General features: G+C 36.7%; 1 protein-coding gene across 15 annotated transcripts in view; it reads left to right on the top strand.

The window, feature by feature from the left end:
* The window catches only part of CEP170 (centrosomal protein 170), a 131869-nt gene that overhangs the window by 29848 nt on the left and 78927 nt on the right, over positions 1-23094 (top strand). For 14 of the 15 annotated variants that reach the window (XM_057507835.1, XM_057507846.1, XM_057507845.1 and 11 more), the window contains exons 3-4: positions 11864-11953; positions 20141-20222. In XM_057507835.1, the coding sequence (XP_057363818.1) occupies positions 11864-11953; positions 20141-20222 (172 nt within the window). Of the gene's footprint in view, positions 1-11863; positions 11954-20140; positions 21172-23094 lie in introns of those variants that run through there. The other variant, XM_057507842.1, reaches the window with a different exon arrangement.

The following is a 23094-nucleotide window of genomic DNA, read 5'->3' as shown; positions in this document are numbered from 1 at the left end:
CAATAAAGAGACAATGATTAAACTCTTAACATTTTTTTATTACTGAGATATAATTAGCATTATATTTGTTTCAGCTGTACAAAACAATGATTGGCTATTTATATGTATTGACAGATGATCACAGTAAGTCTAGTTAACATCTGCTTCCCATATGTAGTTAAAAAAGAGTATTTTTTTTCTTGTGGTAAGGACTTCTGGAGTCTTGCATTTTTGCCAGAAGCTTAAGGTAACAAGATAGGGCACCTGCTATCTTGCAGTTAAGCCTGGGTCAGCTAAGGTTTTCCCATCAGTATCAGAAACTTGATAAAGTGAAGAGTCTTCATGGGGGGTTAAATTACAGGTTTCAAGAGATTATTAAGTTTTCATTGAAATATCCAAATAGGTTGTGAAAATTCAGTCGCAATGCATTTTCTCTTGGCTCAGTTTGATCTGGAGGAAATGTGCATTTGATTATCTGGAAATGAAGATGGATTAATTAAGGCTTATCTGGTTAGATGTAAATAATGAATCTTCCTAATTTATTCAGTTTTTCTTGACCACTCGTGATGTGTTATGTTATATGATCTTGATTTTCTGCTTAATTTCTATGGTGCTTAATAAACATTGACACCTTGAAAACATTTAATAACCAAAAACATTGATTTGTTTCCACTGTTATTTTTTTTGAAGAGTTACCCAATTGGGAATGACTTGTTCTGAGTTGTAAACTTATTGAGGATATAGTAAATAAGTTGCTTTGAGTTCATAAGACCAGCCTTCTCAAAAAGTTATTACCTTCTTTATTAAAAAATAAACAAAAAGGGGAGAGGGGCAGAAGATGGCGGCGTGAGTAGAGCAGCGGAAATCTCCTCCCAAAACAACATATATCTATGAAAATATAACAAAGACAACCCTTCCTAAAATAAAGACCAGAGGACACAGGACAATATCCAGACCACATCCGCACCTGAGAGAACCCAGCGCCTCGCGAAGGGGGTAAGATACAAGCCCCGGCCCCGCAGGAGCCGAGCGCCCCTCCCCCCAGCTCCCGGCGGGAGAAGAGCAGGCAGAGCGGGAGGGAGACGGAGCCCAGGACTGCCGAACACCCAGCCCCAGCCATCCGAGCCAGAGTGCAGGGCCCTCGATACTAGGAAAACAGGGCAGCAAGAACAGTGAGCAGGCACTGGAGGCTGGGCGACAGAGGGCATAAGAAAAGCGTGCGACCATTTTTTTTTTTTTGCTTTTTTGCTGTTTTGTTTTGGCGAGCGCTTTTTGGAAGTCTTAAAGGGATAGGGAACCCAATACTAGGGAAACAGGGCAGAAAGACCGGTGAGCAGAGGCCTGAGGCTGGCACCGCAGAATAAAGAAAAACGAACGACCACCTTTTTTTTTTTTTCTTTTTTTTTAATTAAAAAAATTTTTTTTTTTTTTTTTTTTGGTGGGCGTTGTTTTGTTTTGGCGGGTGCTTTTTGGAAGTCTTAAAGGGGCAGGGCGGGTCACTTAATCCAGAGGTAGGGAATCTGGGATCTCTGGGCACCCTAACCCCTGGGCTGCAGGGAGCAGGGAGGCCCCTTACGGAGATAAATAGCCTCCCAGCAGCTCCCCATCCAACGCGACTCCACCATTTTGGAGTAGCTGCCCGAGCCAGGCCACGCCCACAGCAACAGCGGAGATTGACTCCATAGCAGCCGGGCAGGAAGCAGAAACCCTGTCTGCACGCAGCTGCGCAGCACAAGCCACTAGAGGTCGCTGTTCTCCCAGGAGAGGAGGGCCACAAACCAACAAGAAAGGAAGTCCTTCCAGCCGTCACTCGTCCCAGTTCTGCAGACTATTCCTATCACCATGAAAAGGCAAAGCTACAGGCAGACAAAGATCACAGAGACAACACCAGAGAAGAAGACAGACCTAACCAGTCTCCCTGAAAAAGAATTCAAAATAAGAATCATAAACATGCTGACAGAGATGCAGAGAAATACACAAGAGAAATGGGATGAAGTCCGAAAGGAGATCACAGATGCCAGAAAGGAGATCGCAGAAATGAAACAAACTCTGGAAGGGTTTATAAGCAGAATGGATAGAATGCAAGAGGCCATTGATGGAATTGAAATCAGAGAACAGGAACGCATAGAAGCTGACATAGAGAGAGACAAAAGGATCTCCAGGAATGAAACAATATTAAGAGAACTGTGTGACCAATCCAAAAGAAACAATATCCGTATTATAGGGGTCCCAGAAGAAGAAGAGAGAGGAAAAGAGATGGAAAGTATCTTAGAAGAAATAATTGCTGAAAACTTCCCCACACTGGGGGAGGAAGTAATCGAACAGACCACGGAAATACACAGAACCCCCAACAGAAAGGATCCAAGAAGGGCAACACCAAGACACATAATAATTAAAATGGCAAAGATCAAGGACAAGGAAAGAGTGTTAAAGGCAGCTAGAGAGAAAAAGGTCACCTATAAAGGGAAACCCATCAGGCTAACGTCAGATTTCTCAACAGAAACCCTACAGGCCAGAAGAGAATGGCATGATATATTTAATACAATGAAACAGAAGGGCCTTGAACCAAGGATACTGTATCCAGCACGACTATCATTCAAATATGACGGTGGGATTAAACAATTCCCAGACAAACAAAAGCTGAGGGAATTTGCTTTCCACAAACCACCTCTACAGAACATCTTACAGGGACTGCTCTAGATGGGAGCACTCCTAGAAAGAGCACAGCACAAAACACCCAACATATGAAGAATCGAGGAGGAGGAACAAGAAGGGAGAGAAGAAAAGAATCTCCAGATACTGTATATAACAGCTCAATAAGCGAGCTAAGTTAGGCAGTAAGATACTAAAGAGGTTAACCTTGAACCTTTGGTAACCACGAATTTAAAGCCTGCAATGGCAATAAGTACATATCTTTCAATAGTCACCCTAAATGTTAATGGGTTGAATGCACCAATCAAAAGACACAGAGTAACAGAATGGATAAAAAAGCAAGACCCATCTATATGCTGCTTACAAGAAACTCACCTCAAACCCAAAGACATGTACAGACTAAAAGTCAAGGGATGGAAAAACATTTTTCAAGCAAACAACAGTGAGAAGAAAGCAGGGGTTGCAGTACTAATATCAGACAAAATAGACTTCAAAACAAAGAAAGTAACAAGAGATAAAGAAGGACACTACGTAATGATAAAGGGCTCAGTCAAACAAGAGGATATAACCATTCTAAATATATATGCACCCAACACAGGAGCACCAGCATATGTGAAACTAATACTAACAGAACTAAAGGGGGATATAGACTGCAATGCATTCATTCTAGGAGACTTCAACACACCACTCACCCCAAAGGATAGATCCACTGGGCAGAAAATAAGTAAGGACACGGAAGCACTAAACAACACAGTAGAGCAGATGGACCTAATAGACATCTATAGAACTCTACATCCAAAAGCAGCGGGATATACATTCTTCTCAAGTGCACATGGAACATTCTCCAGAATAGACCACATACTAGGCCACAAAAAGAGCCTCAGAAAATTCCAAAAGATTGAAATCCTACCAACCAACTTTTCAGACCACAAAGGCATAAAACTAGAAATAAACTGTACAAAGAAAGCAAAGAGGCTCACAAACACATGGAGGCTTAACAACACGCTCCTAAATAATCAATGGATCAATGACCAAATCAAAATGGAGATCCAGCAATATATGGAAACAAATGACAACAACAACAACACTAAGCCCCAACTTCTGTGGGAGACAGCAAAAGCAGTCTTAAGAGGAAAGTATATAACAAATCCAAGCATATTTAAAAAAGGAAGAGCAATCCCAAATGAATGGTCTAATGTCACAATTATCGAAATTGGAAAAAGAAGAACAGATGAGGCCTAAGGTCAGCAGAAGGAGGGACATAATAAAGATCAGAGAAGAAATAAATAAAATTGAGAAGAATAAAACAATAGCAAAAATCAATAAAACCAAGAGCTGGTTCTTCGAGAAAATAAACAAAATAGATAAGCCTCTAGCCAGACTTATTAAGAAGAAAAGAGAGTCAACACAAATCAACAGTATCAGAAACGAGAAAGGAAAAATCACGACGGACCCCACGGAAATGCAAAGAATTTTTGGAGAATACTATGAAAACCTATATGCTAACAAGCTGGGAAACCTAGGAGAAATGGACAACTTCCTAGAAAAATATAACCTACGAAGATTGACCCAGGAAGAAACAGAAAATCTAAACAGACCAATTACCAGCAACGAAATTGAAGCGGTAATCAAAAAACTACCAAAGAACAAAACCCCCGGGCCAGATGGATTTACCTCGGAATTTTATCAGACATACAGGGAAGACATAATACCCATTCTCCTTAAAGTTTTCCAAAAAATAGAGGAGGAGGGGATACTCCCAAACTCATTCTATGAAGCTAACATCACCCTAATACCAAAACCAGGCAAAGACACCACCAAAAAAGAAAACTACAGACCAATATCCCTGATGAACGTAGATGCAAAAATACTCAACAAAATATTAGCAAACCGAATTCAAAAATACATCAAAAGGATCATACACCATGACCAAGTGGGATTCATCCCAGGGATGCAAGGATGGTACAACATTCGAAAGTCCATCAACATCATCCACCACATCAACAAAAAGAAAGACAAAAACCACATGATCATCTCCATAGATGCTGAAAAAGCATTTGACAAACTTCAACATCCATTCATGTTAAAAACTCTCAGCAAAATGGGAATAGAGGGCAAGTACCTCAACATAATAAAGGCCATCTATGATAAACCCACAGCCAACATTATATTAAACAGCGAGAAGCTGAAAGCATTTCCTCTGAGATCAGGAACTAGACAGGGATGCCCACTCTCTCCACTGTTATTTAACACAGTACTGGAGGTCCTAGCCACGGCAATCAGACAAAATAAAGAAATACATGGAATCCAGATTGGTAAAGAAGAAGTTAAACTGTCACTATTTGCAGATGACATGATACTGTACATAAAAAACCCTAAAGACTCCACCCCAAAACTACTAGAACTGATATCGGAATACAGCAAAGTTGCAGGATACAAAATCAACACACAGAAATCTGTGGCTTTCCTATATACTAACAATGAACCAACAGAAAGAGAAATCAGGAAAACAACTCCATTCACAATTGCATCAAAAAAAATAAAATACCTAGGAATAAACCTAACCAAAGAAGTGAAAGACTTATACTCTGAAAACTACAAGTCACTCTTAAGAGAAATTAAAGGGGACACTAACAGATGGAAACTCATCCCATGCTCGTGGCTAGGAAGAATTAATATCGTCAAAATGGCCATCCTGCCCAAAGCAATATACAGATTTGATGCAATCCCTATGAAACTACCAGCAACATTCTTCAATGAACTGGAACAAATAATTCAAAAATTCATATGGAAACACAAAAGACCCCGAATAGCCAAAGCAATCCTGAGAAAGAAGAATAAAGTAGGGGGGATCTCACTCCCCAACTTCAAGCTCTACTATAAAGCCATAGTAATCAAGACAATTTGGTACTGGCACAAGAGCAGAGCCACAGACCAATGGAACAGACTAGAGAATCCAGACATTAACCCAGACATATATGGTCAATTAATATTTGATAAAGGAGCCATGGACATACAATGGCGAAATGACAGTCTCTTCAACAGGTGGTGCTGGCAAAACTGGACAGCTACATGTAGGAGAATGAAACTGGACCATTGTCTAACCCCATATACAAAAGTAAACTCAAAATGGATCAAAGACCTGAATGTAAGCCATGAAACCATTATACTCTTGGAAGAAAACATAGGCGAAAACCTCTTAGACATAAACATGAGTGACCTCTTCTTGAACATATCTCCCCGGGCAAGGAAAACAACAGCAAAAATGAGTAAGTGGGACTATATTAAGCTGAAAAGCTTCTGTACAGCAAAAGACACCATCAATAGAACAAAAAGGATCCCTACAGTATGGGAGAATATATTTGAAAATGACACATCCGATAAAGGCTTGACGTCCAGAATATATAAGGAGCTCACACGCCTCAACAAACAAAAAACAAATAACCCAATTAAAAAATGGGCAGAGGAACTGAACAGACAGTTCTCCAAAAAAGAAATACAGATGGCCAACAGACACATGAAAAGATGCTCCACATCGCTAATTATCAGAGAAATGCAAATTAAAACTACAATGAGGTATCACCTCACACCAGTAAGGATGGCTGCCATCCAAAAGACAAACAACAACAAATGTTGGCGAGGCTGTGGAGAAAGGGGAACCCTCCTACACTGCTGGTGGGAATGTAAGTTAGTTCAACCATTGTGGAAAGCAGTATGGAGGTACATCAAAATGCTCAAAACAGACTTACCATTTGACCCAGGAATTGCACTCCTAGGAATTTACCCTAAGAATGCAGCAATCAAGTATGAGAAAGATCAGTGCACCCCTATGTTTATTGCAGCACTATTTACAATAGCCAAGAATTGGAAGCAACCTAAATGTCCATCAATAGATGAATGGATAAAGAAGAGGTGGTACATATACACAATGGAATACTACTCAGCCATAAGAAAAGGGCAAATCCAATCATTTGCAGCAACATGGATGGAGCTGGAGGGTATTATGCTCAGTGAAACAAGCCAAGCAGAGAAAGAGAAATACCAAATGATTTCACTTATCTGTGGAATATAAGAACAAAGGAAAAACTGAAGGAACAAAACAGCAGCAGAATCACAGAACTCAAGAATGGACTAACAGGTACCAAAGGGAAAGGGACTGGGGAGGATGGGTGGGTAGGGAGGGATAAGGGGGGGAGAAGTAGGGGGGTATTAAGATTAACATACATGGTGGGGTAGGAGAAAAGGGAGGGCTGTACAACACAGAGAAGGCAAGTAGTGATTCTACAACATTTTGCTATGCTGATGGACAGTGACTGTAAAGGGGTTTATAGGGGAGACCTGGTATAGGGGAGAGCCTAGTAAACATAATATTCGTCATGTAAGTGTAGATTAGTGATACCAAAAACAAAGCAAAAAAAAAAAAAAAAAAAAGGACAGTTCCTGTGTGGTAACCTCCAACGAGTTCTACACAAGGGTATAAAGGGCATATAAAAGTGTAGGCAAAGGGTCTGTTTGTGTTTATACAGAGGATCAAAGCCTAATTGGGCTACCCCGAAAATGAACTAAGATACGATATGAAAAAGAACTTCCAACATCTGCACTCTCTGGAAGACTCATGCCAGAAGATGATCATCAAAAAACCCCCACAAATATCCACGCACTGCTACAGCTGTAGATGCACTCATCCCACCAGTTCCTGGACTTGCCATGGGAATGAGGAAGCAGATATCTAAGCTGGCCTGTGCATACAGTAAAACAACAAATTTGACTGGATCTATACTGTTGGAACTCAACCAAGAATTTGGAGAAGTGCAAATTGTAGCGCTCCAAACTCTTACAACTACAGACTATTTACTGTTTAAAGAACATATGGCATGTGAACAGTCCCCAGGAATGGGTTCTTTTAATTTGTCTGATTTCTCTCAGACTGTTCAAGTTCAGTTGGACAATATCCACCATATCATAGATTAGTTTTCACAAATGCCTAAGGTGCCTTAATGGTTTTCTTGGTTTCACTGAAGATGGCTGGTAATTACAGATATGCTTTGGTTATGTAACTATACTCCTATTATGTTAATGTGTGTGCGCAATTTAAGTAGTAGCTTAAAACCTATATATGCTGAAGTTACTCTACAAGAAGATATGTCAAAGAAATAATCAATCTTCCCATGTTTTCTTCCGTCTGCTACTTCTATAGCTTTTCTTCTTCCTTCCTAATTACAACCCTTAAATAGAATTCGTGCCTCATATCAAATTTACCGAGTATCATAACTCCTCCAAGTGGTAAAGATACCTCAAGACAAATGCTGGGCATAGAAGCCACAGGGCATAAATATGCAAAGAAGTAAAAAGCTAACCTTTTCAAACAATAAGGCTTCCCTCTCACTTACCAACTTCACATTTCCCTGTATGGCCCCGGAAGATGACTGGTTAGCCAGAGACGGGTAAGATTCCTCAAGGGAGGAACAACCTAAGACAGGCACAGTCGCAGGGGGGCCATCAGGTGAGAAATTGGGGATCAACAGAGGTGAGGCTTAGAACCTCACCCCCCCTGTTCTGAGAGAAATCTTCTGCATACTTGGATGTTTTATTGCCCTGGTCTAGCTTGGATTAACACATAGTCTACAGGCACACACCTGATCATCTACATTTGCTCTCTTACAACACTAAACTATGTTTTCTACCTTTATCTTGTATCTACCTACCACTTCAGCATTTTATTAAAAATAATAATAATAAAGAGAGAAATGTGGTATCCACATATAAATCAAGTATAAAAACCAAATGAGTATTCATATTTGAACTGACTGTTTAGAGTTCATAATGCATGAGCAAAACCGAAAGTTTCTGTGATGACTGCCCTCGTACTGTTCACTATGTAACTTATTCATTATGTAAGAATTTGTTCTACATGTAAGAACTTGTTTGTTATGCCTCAGAAGATTGGAGACTGACGAAAATTAGGCTTGGGGTGGATTAATGATTGTGCATTGAGCATTGACTCCCTTATACAGAATTTTATTGTCGTTAACAACCATTTGATCAATAAATATGAGAGATGCCCTCACAAAAAAAAAAAAAAAAAAAAAAAAAAAAGGACAGACTTCCAATGGTAAAATAAATAAGTAACCGGGATGTAATGTATAGCATAAGGAATATAGTCAAGATATTGTAACAGCTTGGTAGGGTGATAGCTGGAACCTAGAATTATGTATATAAATGTTCTACCACTGTGTTGTACACTTGAAACTAATGTAATGTAATACTGTGCGTCAACTACCCTTCAATAAAAAATAATTATTAAAAAAAAATAAATAAATAAAATAAACAAAAAGATGCTTTTCCTGACCTGACATAACATCCTCATTCCTTCACTCCTAAATCCCCAGAGTTGGAATAGCATCTCAATTCACTGGACTCTGTTGTCTTCTTATGCCTTAAGTGTGCTCCTCATTTTGTAGTAGGTGTTGTACTTATCTACTGCCATAAACAGTTTGAGGGCAGGATGCATATCAGATTTCAGATATTCTAGGTTTCTAGCAAGTTGTAAACTTAGTTAAGTGGCTCTCCTAATTATTTCCTCTTCAAACCACTTTTTTCTCCTTACGTCTGATCCATGTTGACCACTTCCCTCAAAAGTTGCCATTCCTGGCTCCTTGAGCAGCTCTCTAACTTATTTCCTGTATCTAATAGTAACTTTTAACTTTCCCTTATGATTTTCCTTTTCTCAGCTCTCATTTTAGATTTTTCTCCTCCTTGAATTTTTTTTTTCCTTTTGAATTTCAGTACACTGTTCTCAGGTTTTTTGCTTTTTCTCCATATTGTTTTTCCTCACAGAAAGATTATTTATGATGCTCCATCCAGTATTTATTAAGAACCTGTGTATACTTGAAATCTCACTTCCCTTACAACATGGAAAGATTTTTTATTCTTAAGACTAATTCAACTTGATAATAAGGAGAAATTATTTTCTAGTGGTGCTACATTTGTTTCCTGTCACCCTAATAACTGAATTTAGTTCTTCATTATTTTAAACAGAACAACAGTTTAATAAAACACAACAGTAAAGACTAAAATGAAGTTTAAGTAATTTTAAGATTTAATGCAGATGTTTTGCAGTGGTTATAGTTGTAATTTGCCATAACAACTGGTTTTTCAGGTAAGCTGTAAAGAAGCAGTGGTAATACTGCTTTTATGAAGTTACACTTAATTCTGAGATTTGCAGTTTGTCCTAGAAAAATTGGGATTTTAAAGAAAATAAAACAAAGCCAGAAAACAACTTTTAAAACCTTCAAGAAGAACAGGAGTATGGAAGTGATGAATCTTTAGGTTTTCTTGGAAGATTGTTTTAAGTCACCTACTATTTCTTCCTAATGTCAGGTCCTTTAATATTGCATTCTGGAAGGAAAGGCCAAAACTTTTTCAACATGGAATTTAAGTTAATTGGGAAGAAGACTTAATTTCAGTGCTGTTTATTTGGAAAGGGTCAATTCAACTAGAATTTACAAATGTATTGTTGTATCAGTAACTGCCAACCTTGCCATTTTGTTGATGTGGCTGGGAGTCAGACCTTGAGTACGGTTTGCAGTAGCTGAAAATGTCAGAGGTTAATGTGTTCTCGAGTGCCCTTGTTTTTGTCTTCCCTGTTTCCCTAGAGGCCCTTTCTTAAATAATCTGTGCTTTGCATATATTTCCATTTTAATGCCTTGTTGTTCTTAGAAATACATGTAAATCCCTGTTGATGTGATGGTAAGGTTTAGGGGGAAGAGAAGCATTCTGTAATGCTAGGATGAGTTCTCAGTCTCTCAGTGGGGCCATGACTTTCCTGAGTGCATCTCAGCATCATTTTTCTGTCCTGGCCCCCTCCTTAGATGACAGGAAGCTAGAGGAGGCTGGCATGGGTGTTTCCTTTTTCCCATGTCATCTAGGCACTGATAAAATAGTTTTCCCCAAGGGCAGGCAGGTGAAGAGAACTGAATGCTCAGGGTGTATTTCAGAATACCTACTTTCCCCTCAACCTGTGGGAAGCACAGGAAGTTTTTTGTCTAGTTATCACCTGAGGTCCCTGTGGGGCTTCTGGAGTTAAACTCACAGAAGAGCTATGTTCCCCCAAGGCTGTGCCCTAGTTTTCATCTTTCAAGCTAGTTCACACTCAGGTCCCCAGCAGTTAGTCACTTTACCTCCACATTTTCTGACTGGTTGCTGCTGGCTTTTGGAAAGGTTTCTGCTCCCAGGAAGCTGTGATTCCCTGCATTTGCCTCTCTCTCCATTTTGCAGGGTGGCAGTTGATGTTATGTTTTATCAATTCCCTGATGAAACTAAGATAACTTTTTTATTTTCAGTTTGTTCAACTTTTTTCTTTGTGTAAGGATGGGAGTGATGACTTCCAAGGTCTTAACGTGTTTGACTGGAAACTGGAAGTCACATCTCCCTTTTATGGATGCTTCATTTGCTTTTAGTATCCAAAGTTCACATGGTAACCTGTAATAAATGGTTATTGAGTTAGGTTCACTGGTTCTGAGTATTTTTTCCTATGAATATACTGCTATTTCCTTTCAGTAAAAAGTACATCCTTCAGGTGTTTTCCATCTACAGGCAACTTACTAAACTGTGGAGTATGTGTGTGTGTCTACTTCAAAAGAGACTGAAAAGCAGTTTGCAAAAGTTTTTTTGTGGTTTTTAATTCCTTTTTTCTTTGGCTTTGTCTCCCTTTCCCTCTTAAGAGTTGTTCCATTAGTTCCAGTTTTAGGACCCATGTTTTAAGTGAGGATAGTTTTATTCAGGAGTGTATCACATTCTGTCCCTTCTCTGGACTTCTCATATAATTTGTTACAGTTTTCTGTATTGAAAGAAGAATCCTATAAAATCTTTTTTTTTACAATAAGACATAAAAAAAAATTGTAAAATTAAAATTCACATGATTTCCACTTGACGGTTTTGAAGTATAAAAATTATCACTTGATACGTTTAACAAAGATAGCTGGTTAAAATTCTCTCAAAAGTAGAATGTATGACTTTGGTAGGAAAGAATGTCGTTAAGTTTTGGCTACTTTCCTCTTTGGGGAGTGGTGCCAAATTTGTGTTGTGTAAAAACACGATACTTACTCCACTTTTATTTGATGTTGCCTTATAATCACCTACTGTGCTATTAATATAAGTAGATAGCCCAAAATCTTTGTGTATGCTATTTACTATTTTCTTGACTTCATTAACTTAGAAAAATTCATTTCAGTCTCGTAGTGTGGATAAACAGCATGCTGTAATCAATTACGATGCCTCTACAGATGAACATTTGGTGAAGGATTTGGGCAGCCTGAATGGGGTAAGTTAAAAATTCATGTTTTGTCTTATTTGAATATTTGTTTTTGATGCACTTGTCGAGTGACTGGATTAAAGCAGAAGGAGATAGGCAGACAATATTGTAAGATGACAAATCAGATTACACTTCCTGTTTGTCTTATATTTGCTTTTCTTTAGTTCGCATTTTACATTAAATGCTCAGTAGGTACATAGTACTTTGGGGACTGTGCAATAGAATATACAGCTAGCCCATGTTCCAAGAAACTATAGGCAGTAATATACCAATTCAGATGATTGTTGGTTGTTATTACCTGTAATGGTTAAAAAGTCTTCTTTAAGGAGATGAGATGAAAGCTTGACCTCACTGAATGGCTTGACTATATGTGAGAAATATGGAAGGCTGTGACCTAAGAATGCAGGAAAGCAGTCTTGGGAGATAGCAAAGTATGGGTTAACTTTAGAAAATGTAGGTGGAAATGTGGTTTGATGCCAGGTGGAGGACCTTCTACACCAGAGCGAAACTAAGTGAAGCACAGCCATTGTACCTTAACAAATACGGAATGTGACCTAAACGCCAGTGTTCACTGTTGCTTCTTCACACTGCCACTTTGAAGATACTTTTGTGCTGCTGCAGTGAATTGTTTCCTAATTCTTCATTTGATCTTTCCACACTGACAGAATATAAGTACCTACAGAATAAGAGAATGCTAAAGTACTGAATTATTTATCATATTTTTTTCAGTTTTCTTATGGCTTAGCTAACATAAACAAATACAGTATTTTTCTATGTCTGTGCTTGTTGAAATTCTTAAAATGAATTTTATAGAAACTAAATGTATCCCAGCTGCTTCTGTCTGTTGCTACTTTTCAAATATACATTAAGCATTATATGAAAGAACGTGTAGAAATTTGGTGAATACAGTAAAACATTTTTTTCCTATCTGAATTGGCCTGCTATTGAAGAACTTCTGTGTTTATTTGTTGAGATACTGTCTTTTTGGGCATGTTTTTTTTTCTTTTTCTTTCCAATCTCATTTTTATTTGACTTAATTCAGTTTTACTGCATGATATTTACATTAAATCAAGTTGCCATGGAAATAACAGTGAGATCAGACATTACATCATATGACATTATATGACTTATTTCCCCTTAGTTTAATAGGATGAAAATTGAATTTGAATATAAGATGCTCTAAGGAAAATTATAACCAGTTTTTGCAGTTGCATTTCTGTTCATGTCCCTTTTACTTGAGACAATAAGAAATCAATGTCTTAGTAAGACTAGTTTAAGAATCATCCTGTTATCCATTGTCCTTGATTAAAGAAGTATTTGTCAATGTATTTATTTGTACAAGACTTAGTACACTGTACCAAAATTCACAGGATATAGCAAGATGTATTTCTTTTTTTTTTTTTTGAGAGGGCATCTCTCATATTTATTGATCAAATGGTTGTTAACAACAATAAAATTCTGTATAGGGGACTCAATGCACAATCATTAATCAACCCCAAGCCTAATTCTCAACAGTCTCCAATCTTCTGAAGCATAACGAACAAGTTCTTACATGGTGAACAAGGTCTTACATAGTGAATAAGTTCTTACATGGTGAACAGTGCAAGGGCAGTCATATCACAGAAACTTCGGTTTTGATCACGCATCATAAACTATAAACAATCAGGTCAACTATGATTATTTGTTTGATTTTTATACTTGATTTATATGTGAATCCCACATTTCTCCCTTATTATTATTATTATTATTGTTTTTTTAAAATAAAATGCTGAAGTGGTAGGTAGATGCAAGATAAAGGTAGAAAACATAATTTAGTGCTGTAAGAGGACAAATGTAGATGATCAGGTGTGTGCCTATAGACTAAGTATTAATTCAAGCTAGACAAGGGCAACAAAACATCCACGGATGCAGAAGATTTCTCTCAAAACAGGGGGGTGAGGTTCTAAGCCTCACCTCTGTTGATCCCCAATTTCTCACCTGATGGCCCCCCTGGGGGCATGTTTTTCTGTTGGTTTTATTCAAGCCTGTATTTGTTTCTCAGAAAACATAGAATTAAGACCAAACTCTTCAGATTTGAACTGAAACACCTCACATTTGGCATCACCCACTTTCCCAGATTCATGTTCCACTTTCCCTTGCTGTACCTCCAAAACACTAGTTTTCCTACGATATTGACTATATAAATAATTTGTTAGATTTTCTTAGTCTAGTAGTTCTCCCATCTGCCTTGTCATTTATAAACATTGTATTTACTTTTAAAAACAAACCCAAATTCTACTTCTTCCTGAAGGGAGCAAAGAGAAGGTATTTAGGAATATTTACTTGCTGATGTTAATATGTTGAGTGACTGGATTAAATCAGTAGGAGATAGGCAGACAAGGTAGAAACTCAGATGAAGGATTAGGAAACAATTCACTCAGTAACACAAAAGTATCTTCAAAGTGGCAGTGTGAAGAAGCAACAGTGAACACTGGCGTTTAGGTCATATTCCATATTTGTTAAGGCACAATGGCTGTGCTTCACTTAGTTTCACTCTGGTGTAGAAGGTCCTCCATCTGGCATCAAACCACATTTCCACCTATATTTTCTAAAGTTAACTCATACTTTGCTGTCTCCCAAGAGTGCATTTCTACATTTTTAGGTCATGGCCTTACATGCTTCTCACATATAAAGTCAAGCCATTCAGTGAGGTCAAGCTTTCATCTCATCTCCTTAAAGAAGACTTTTTTAACCATTACAGGTAAAAGCAACCAACAATCTTCTGAATTGCTGTATTATCGCCTATACAGTTTCTTGGGAACATGAGCTAGTTTCATACTCTTTTCTTGTTCACAGAATTCCTTCTTCCTTCTCCATACCTAAAAACCTTTGTTTTAATCTCTTATTTTGGGTATTTTATCAGCCTTATATTAAAACTTCTTTTATATGTCTGTCACTATACTGGATTATGAGCTCCTGAACAATTCAGGAGCCTTTTGCTTCTATAAATATACCACAGGGCCTAGCTCAGGGCTCTGCACAGTGCATAGACATGGTAAATCATTTTTATATGTAATTGTATTAATTTTCTATATGAAGGACTTTATAGGAAAATTTTTAATTACCTCTATATGTGAAATATTTTAACAATGTTACATTTGTTTTTAAGCCTCAAAAGTTCATCTTGGCCATAATGCTGTTCATAGCTGTCTTTATATTATTATCTTGAAAGATAATAAGTGAGAATTACATCACAATGCCTTTATCCTTTAAATGACTAATCAAATATAAAAATTATTTGGTGTTGGTTGTAAAAAAAAAAACTCAGGTGAAGTATTATTAACTTCTGAATTTCTCCAGGCCAGCCTTTCTCATAACTTGTTTATATGCAATAACTTTGTGAAATAACTTAGCAACATGTGCATTTTGAACTTCAAATCAGGACCTGGATTTAAATTTCAGTCTAATTTACCAGTGGTATCACCTGGGTCAAATTACTTAACCTATCTGGAATGCGGTTTCCTTATATTTTATTCGTATTGATTCCCAAAGTTGTGTGAAGATGTAATGAGTTTATGAGTATGAAGACTCAGTGCAAAATCTGGCTACCTTGTTTTAGCTTTAAAATAGTGAAATGGTAATTAACCCTCTAGTATTGTTTCAAGGAATAAATGTGACAATACATGAGAGTGTGTGCCAATAATAGAACTTTAAAAAACATTACACAAATGATAAGTGTACTATTACCCAAATGACAACCTAGGAAATCTGCTGGAATGGTTTGGTAGCCAGCCTGTGAATTACCAACTGTCATGCATTTCATTCATAAGAGAACTTGGTGGACCATTATTCACAGCCTATTTACTCTTAGTATTTATAGCATTCCAGAAATTTGAGCATCAGGTTAAAAGTAGTAATTTCAGAAGTAAGGGAGCACAATGTACTGGTTATGAGCCCAGCTTGGAATTCTTACTGTGATGTAACCTTGAACAGGTTACTTAATTTTTCTGTTCCTCAGGTTTTTTTTTTTTTAAGAAAAATAGTAAAATGGTAGTCCTTTCAGGTTGTTACGAAGCTGTAAAGAAGTTAATAATTGTAAATGCTTAGAACATGCCTTGTAAGCATTCAGTAAGTATTATTTATCATTGTCAAAGTGGTAAGAAAAGCATTTGTGAAGACACGTTTAGCATCCCATAGCCTACATACTTTTCAGTGAATACAGTGCTGTATTTTTAAAAAGCACTTACCAGCTAAACTTATAAGTAACTCTACCTGTGACCACTTCCACTCCTACTTCCTTTCATCCTACCCTAAAATACACTCCCCAGGGACCTAGATCTACACATGATGCTATTGCTGCCAGAAATGAGGTTGTGTACTGCCTGGGAAAGCTGGGACTGGTTTTGTAGCTGATACTCTATAGGCCATTTCCCTGTAAGCCCCTAGAAGCCTCTCTTTTTGTGAGAACCTTTGTTTACTTTCAGTTGGTCCTGCCTCCTCCCTCTACTGGAACACTTGTCCCTCTGGGAGTCACCATGGCCTCTTCCATGTCACCCCCATACCATTCCAATTCTGCCTTTTGTTACTAGGCTGCCCCTTGGGCCCCCTGTGTTCCACCTCCTGCTGTGTCCCCTTTTCACACAGGAGTTCCTACCAGCATCCGACTAGTGTATGAAATGAATGGTTAGGAAGGAAGAGTGACTTCTGTCACTGGCAGTGGGATTAAGATGGTTGTGTGCCTGGCCAGTCTGTTCAGATTGCCCAGAGCATTAATATAATACATGGTGGTTATATGGTATTATGCTATCAACTATGTAATTCAGTTGAACATAAATAAAATAAGTATTTATTTAGTTCAGTTTGCTTCTGTGAGGTTACTGGTTGGCATGGGGGAGTTTGAGGAGCTGGCCCGGCTTCAGCACCCAAGCTTCCTTGATGTGGAAGAAAATGTGATACATCATTCAGAGACCTGAATTTGAAACCCATCAGTTCCATTTCTGAACTCTGAGATTGTTAGTCACTCTCTGCCTCATTGTCTACATGTCTACCTACCAGGTAGGAGTGTGAGCAAATCAAATGTGTTAACATAAGAAACAAAACTTTTTCTTTACACATTTAATTTATTTAAATGCTTCATAATTGATTTATTTAAATGATTTTTTTCCTGTTGCTTTTGAAAATTTTCTCTCCTTTTGAAATTTTTGACTTATAGGAGACTTTATCCACCCAGATATTTTCACTTGAATTTATGTGAGGTGAAACTTTGTGTCTGGCTCATATTTCCTAAGCCTTTTTAGATCTTAGGGGATATTTCTGTCATAAATGCCAGTATGTTAAAATAATATGTTTCTTCATCTCTGAAAGTATCTAGTACATATGTTAGACACACAATAGGTGCTTAATGTTTAAAGAGAGTTAAGCAATCTTAAGCTTTAAGTGGATCTTACAAGTCATCTTAGACCTTTTGAGGAATTGTGGTGTTTTAGATTGAGAAAGATTTAAATAAAATTGGCTTAGTACTGTGGTATTCCTGTTATGTGGTATATTAACTTGATCTTCTGCATACCACACATTAGTGAATTAATATTTTCTTTTCTTCTTCTCTTTTCTTTTCCATCATTTTCCTTAGCTTTTCTGTTAGAATATTTTGGTGAACATAAGATACCAGTTTTAAAACACTCTAAAATGTTCATTTTAGAAATGACCCTGACATTGAAGTTTATAAATGCCTGAAGCCTTCGAATTTTCTTTACATTAACGTTTCAACCTTTCTGTGAAGCATTTTGGAAGCTTGTGATTTAGGATTACTCATTAAGTCATTCTATGGTGTGCTCTCAAGTGTCTCTATATATCCATGCTTGTAATTAAGATTGTAATTTCTTCTAATTTTTTTGGTAGACTTAAAAACTGGTATTCTGTGACATACTATAAAGTGCCAATTTTGCATAGGAATTTGAGAATATGACCATTATATCATAATCCCCTTATGTACTTTTCTGTATGTCATTCAGGACCCTTCTAAACAGCCTCCCATGGAGGGAAGCTTTCCAAGTATGAAAAAATAGAAAATTTTTTGGGAAAATTATATCATTACATCATAATCTCCTTATGTACTTTTCTGTATGTCATTCAGGACCCTTCTAAACATCCTCACCAAGGAGGGAGGCTTTCCAAGTAGGAAAAAATGGAAAATTTCAGAGAAAAACTTATTGGGTATTTATATAATGCCTGCATTCTGGGCAGTTAAGTATATTACTGTTCTATGTTCTATAACTATAGCAAATTCTAGGTCTTTAAATTACAGTATGCCAGGAAAAATAGTTATCAACATTGACCATCTATGTCTGATGGACCCCTTAAGTCTTTTCACAAATAATTTGCAGAAGTAAGGATAAAAGGATAATTAAAAAGCTTGCAATTTTAATAAAATTAAATACACTATACTCAGATTTTTATTCCATATTTTCCTGGTTTCAAAAGACATATAATACACAAAATGGGTATTTCTCATCAGTTGTCATACATTCACCTGGGAAATATATCCATTTTATAAATGTTGATTCCAGATTTCAAGTACATTCTCTAGCTGGTTTTAGCTGATCATTATTTCTACTTCTTGCTCTTCCATGGTCAAAATGCATTATTTTTAGGACTTTAGCAGCTTAAAATTTTACTAAAAGGATAGCCATCTTTCTTTCATAATTGCAAAACATTTCTTATTTTAGATTTATGGGCAAGAGAAGATCAATTCATAAGTTAACTTCTCTATCATCTTTCCACTTAGTTTTGTAAGTAGACAAAAACTCAAGACATGTTATCTATACAAAGGTAACTAAATGGAAAGATGATACAGAAGTTAACTTATGAATTGGAACACAAACATCAGAAAATGAAAGAATACTGTCAAAATTTCTTTTAAAATACAGAATGGTTCAAGTTCTTGTTGAATTTTCTTACATTGTTACAGTTTTATCATTACTATTAGAGACTAGAATGCTGCTGTCTTTTCTGTTCATCTCATAATGGTGAAATGTCCTCCTGTTTTCTTCTCCTTGCCTTTATGGGTGTTAAGTGAAAAATTCTGAATTCTTAGTCATACTCTTTGATAGCTAAAAAAAAAAAGGACCAAGATAATGTCACCAGGTATCTTTTATATCTTCTTGGAAAGATGGTGCAGTATTTTGGACAATGCAGTAAGAAAACTAAAGGTTGATGCAATAGTGGTGATTTATTTCATGATTGCATCATCCTCCTACCTCTGCATTTCACTACAGTAGCCATTAGCCATGTGTGACAGCTTTTGAGCACTTGAAATGTGACTAGTCTAAAAAGAATCCAGAAAAAGAATGTGAAATACCCTGTTGCATTTTATATTTATTATTTGTTGAAATGGTACTATTTTGGACATATGGATTAAATTAAAAGCATGTTATTAGAATTAATTTCACTGCTTTCTTTTTACTTTTTTAATTTGCCTACTAGGAAATTTAATAGTATATGTGTTGTTTGGATTTGTGGCTTGCAATGTATTTCTGTGGGATAGTGATGTTCTAAGTAGGTAATTTCTTTATTCCATTATTATTTTGGTCATTTTTGGCAGTTTAGAAATAGTAATGAAGAAATAATCATGGGATGGTAAAACAGCAGAATGTTTCAAGATACAAAAAAAATAAAATCACTAAGACCCTATGATGTATCTCAGAGTCATAAAAGGTCATGAAGTCCTAAAGACTCATATGGTAATTGTAAAATAAAATGAGTTTTATTCCATATATTTTAAAAAGTAAGTTTCCTTTTTATTCTTTGGGTGAATTCTAAGAATAAAAGTAATGAAATTTCAAACCTCACAAATAGTTAGAATTGTCCAGAAAAGCTGAAATTGAGTCCAGTGGACCCTGATGATATGTTGAGAGTAAGGTATTTTTACCCTTTACAGTTTGTCAGCATCAAATGAGGAGCTCTTCTTGGAATCATCTTTAGGTGCCTCAGTTTGTCTTGGCAGCATGGCGGACTTAGAGGCACTGCAACCGAATTTTTGTGTGGTACTGCTAATAGTGGTAAAGGGCTTCGCGTGAAATAATTTATCAGCCTATAAGATGCCTGGCACATTTTGTAATAGACAAGTTGTATTTACCACATATTATATATATTTGTCTGAAATGTAATAGTTGATATTACTTCACGTAATAACATAACATCTTTTTCCTTCCCTTGTAGACTTTTGTGAATGACATAAGGATTCCAGAACAGACTTATATCACCTTGAAACTTGAAGATAAGCTGAGATTTGGATATGATATCCTTCTGTGATTTTGTGCATTTATTAAATTTTTTCAAAAATCTGTTCTCTGGTATAAAGTAACATTTATTGAGACATAAGAATTCACAATATAGGCGTAATAGTAGTCTGTGTGCTCCTATATTAAAATACATGTTTAAAAATAATATATATAAAAATATCTATGTACATATGCACACATATATATATATTTGGTTATTGTGCTTGTTCCTAAAAGCAGTCCTTGAAAAGTTGATGGACTCAGCTTCCCCCGTAAGCCCCCACACCCATATACACTATCATCAGAAGTCTCCCTGCAGTGCTGTTGCATCTGTAATTTGGTGATCAAAGAATGTAACTGGGGAGAGGACCAGAAAGTATTTAATATTAGCCTGGCCCAGGGATTTTTTCTTTTTATTTTTTTTAGGGTTGGATGACAGTGGCACAGATCAAACTCCTAGGAAGAATTTAACCCTTTGTTTCCTTCCCTCCCTCCTATTTTTTCTTCCATCCCTACTTTTACTCCTTTTAATGCAGTTCATTGCTATTGCCTATTTAATTGAAAAATTTCAATGTCCTATGTCTCAGAGACTGATACTCCCTTAAGTATTATGCATTTAATATGGATTTGAAATTCTTTTGTTTAAAATTCTGAGGACTAAACAGGGACATGACTGTGTCCTAGTACCTAGGGTGGGTAAAGAATCACTGTTGAAGAGAAGGGACACAGCTGATGAAAAACATTTCTACTCATACAAGGCAAAAGCTTTGTAAAATGGACTTTTATTTAATTAAAATACAGATATTCCACATGATGCTGAATGCTTATTTTGAGTTTTAATTTTTTCAGTTCCATTTATCTGGACTTCATTAAGAAGGAATTGATGTTAAATGCATTGGCAACTTGGATGAAATTTTTTCACTCTAGTGGGAAAAATGTGATCTGAGCTAAGAAGAGTTGATGCTTAAAGTAAGTGTACTAACATTGAAAAATTAGTTTTACACTATAACTAATCTTTTAGATTTAACTTTTTTTAGAATTTATAAAAATTATACTTGAAAAAATAAATTATACTTGAAGAGCCAAAGGAACATGAAAGTGAAACCACTAAACTTATGAATACTTTGAGTTACATGTTTTAAGTACTTTTTAATATATACGTATCACATAAAATGATAAAGAATTAGCATCAATGCTTTGATTCGTGGGTCATTTTCCACCAGTGTAAGTTTCATAAAAAATAAATACAAATACATGTTGGATTTAAGTATCTGTTTAATCCATTTGATACCAGCTCTTTTAAAACATAAGAACATGATAGGAAATTTGAGTTTCAATGTAACTATGAAGTTTACTTTCAATTTTTTTTTAATCATTAATGTACAATTACTTGAACAACATTATGGTTACTAGACTCCCCCTATTATCAAGTCCCCACCACATATGCCATTATAGTCACTGTCCATCAGCGTAGTAAGATGTTATAGAGTCATTACTTGTCTTCTCTTTGTTATACTGCTTTTTCCTTTGTCCCCCCAACCCCCTGCTACATTATGTATGCTAATCGCAATGCCCTTTTTTCCCCCTTTTCCTTCCCTTCCCACCCATCTTCCCCAGTCCCTTTCCCTTTGGTAACTGTTTGTCCATTGTTGGGTTCTGTGAGTCTGCTGCTGCTTTGTTCCTTCAGTTTTTTCTTTGTTCTTATACTCCACACATGAGTGAGGTCATTTGATACTTGTCTTTCTACGCTTGGCTTATTTCACTGAGCATAATACCCTCTAGCTCCATCCATGTTGTTGCAAATGGTAGGATTTGTTTTCTTCTTATGGTTGAATAATATTCCATTGTGTATATGTACCACATTTTCTTTATCCATTCATCTACTGATGGACACATAGGTTGCTTCCATATCTTGGCTATTGTAAATGGTGCTGCGATAAACAGGGGTGCATATGTCTTTTTGAAACTGGGCTCCTGAATTCTTAGTGTAAATTCCTAGGAGTGGAATTCCTGGGTCAAATGGTATTTCTATTTTGAGCTTTTTTGAGGAACCTCCATACTGCTTTCCACAATGGTTGAACTAATTTACATTCCCACCAACAGTGTAGGAGGGTTCCCCTTTCTCCAGATCCTCGCCAACATTTGTTTTTGTTTGTCTTTTGGATGATGGCCATCCTAACTGGTGTGAGGTGATATCTCATTGTGGTTTTAATTTGTATTTCTCTGATGATTAGCGATGTGGAACATCTTTACATGTCCCTGTTGGCCATCTGACTTTCTTCTTTGGAGAAGTGTCTGTTCAACTCTTCTGCCCATTTTTTAATTGGCTTATTTGCTTTTTGTTTGTTGAGGTGTGTGAGCTCTTTAAATAATTTGGATGTCAATCCCTTATCGGATATGTCATTTATGAATACATTCTTCCATATTGTAGGATGACTTTTTGTTCTGTTGGTGATGTCCTTTGCTGTACAGAAGCTTTTTAGTTTGATATAGTCCCATTTCTTCATTTCTGCTTTTTTTCCCCTTCCCCAGGGAGATAGGTTCATGAAGAGGTTGCTCATGTTTATATCCAATAGATTTTTGCCTGTATATTTTTCTAAGAGTTTTATGGTGTCATGACTTACATTCAGGTCTTTGATCAGTTTTGAATTTACTTTTGTATATGGGGTTAGACAGTGGTTCAGTTTCATTCTCTTACATGTAGCTGTCCAGTTTTGCCAACACCAGCTCTTGAAGAGGATGTCATTTCCCCATTGTATATCCATGGCTCTTCTATCGTATATTAATTGACCATATATGCTTGGGATTATATCTAGGCTTTCCAGTCTGTTCCATTTGTCTGTGGGTCTGTTCTTAGGCCCGAACCAAATTGTCTTGATTACTGTGGCTTTG

Source organism: Manis pentadactyla, chromosome 9 (assembly GCF_030020395.1).
Source record: "Manis pentadactyla isolate mManPen7 chromosome 9, mManPen7.hap1, whole genome shotgun sequence".
Taxonomy (NCBI): Eukaryota; Metazoa; Chordata; class Mammalia; order Pholidota; family Manidae; genus Manis; species Manis pentadactyla.
This window is presented reverse-complemented; position numbering and strand designations above follow the sequence as displayed.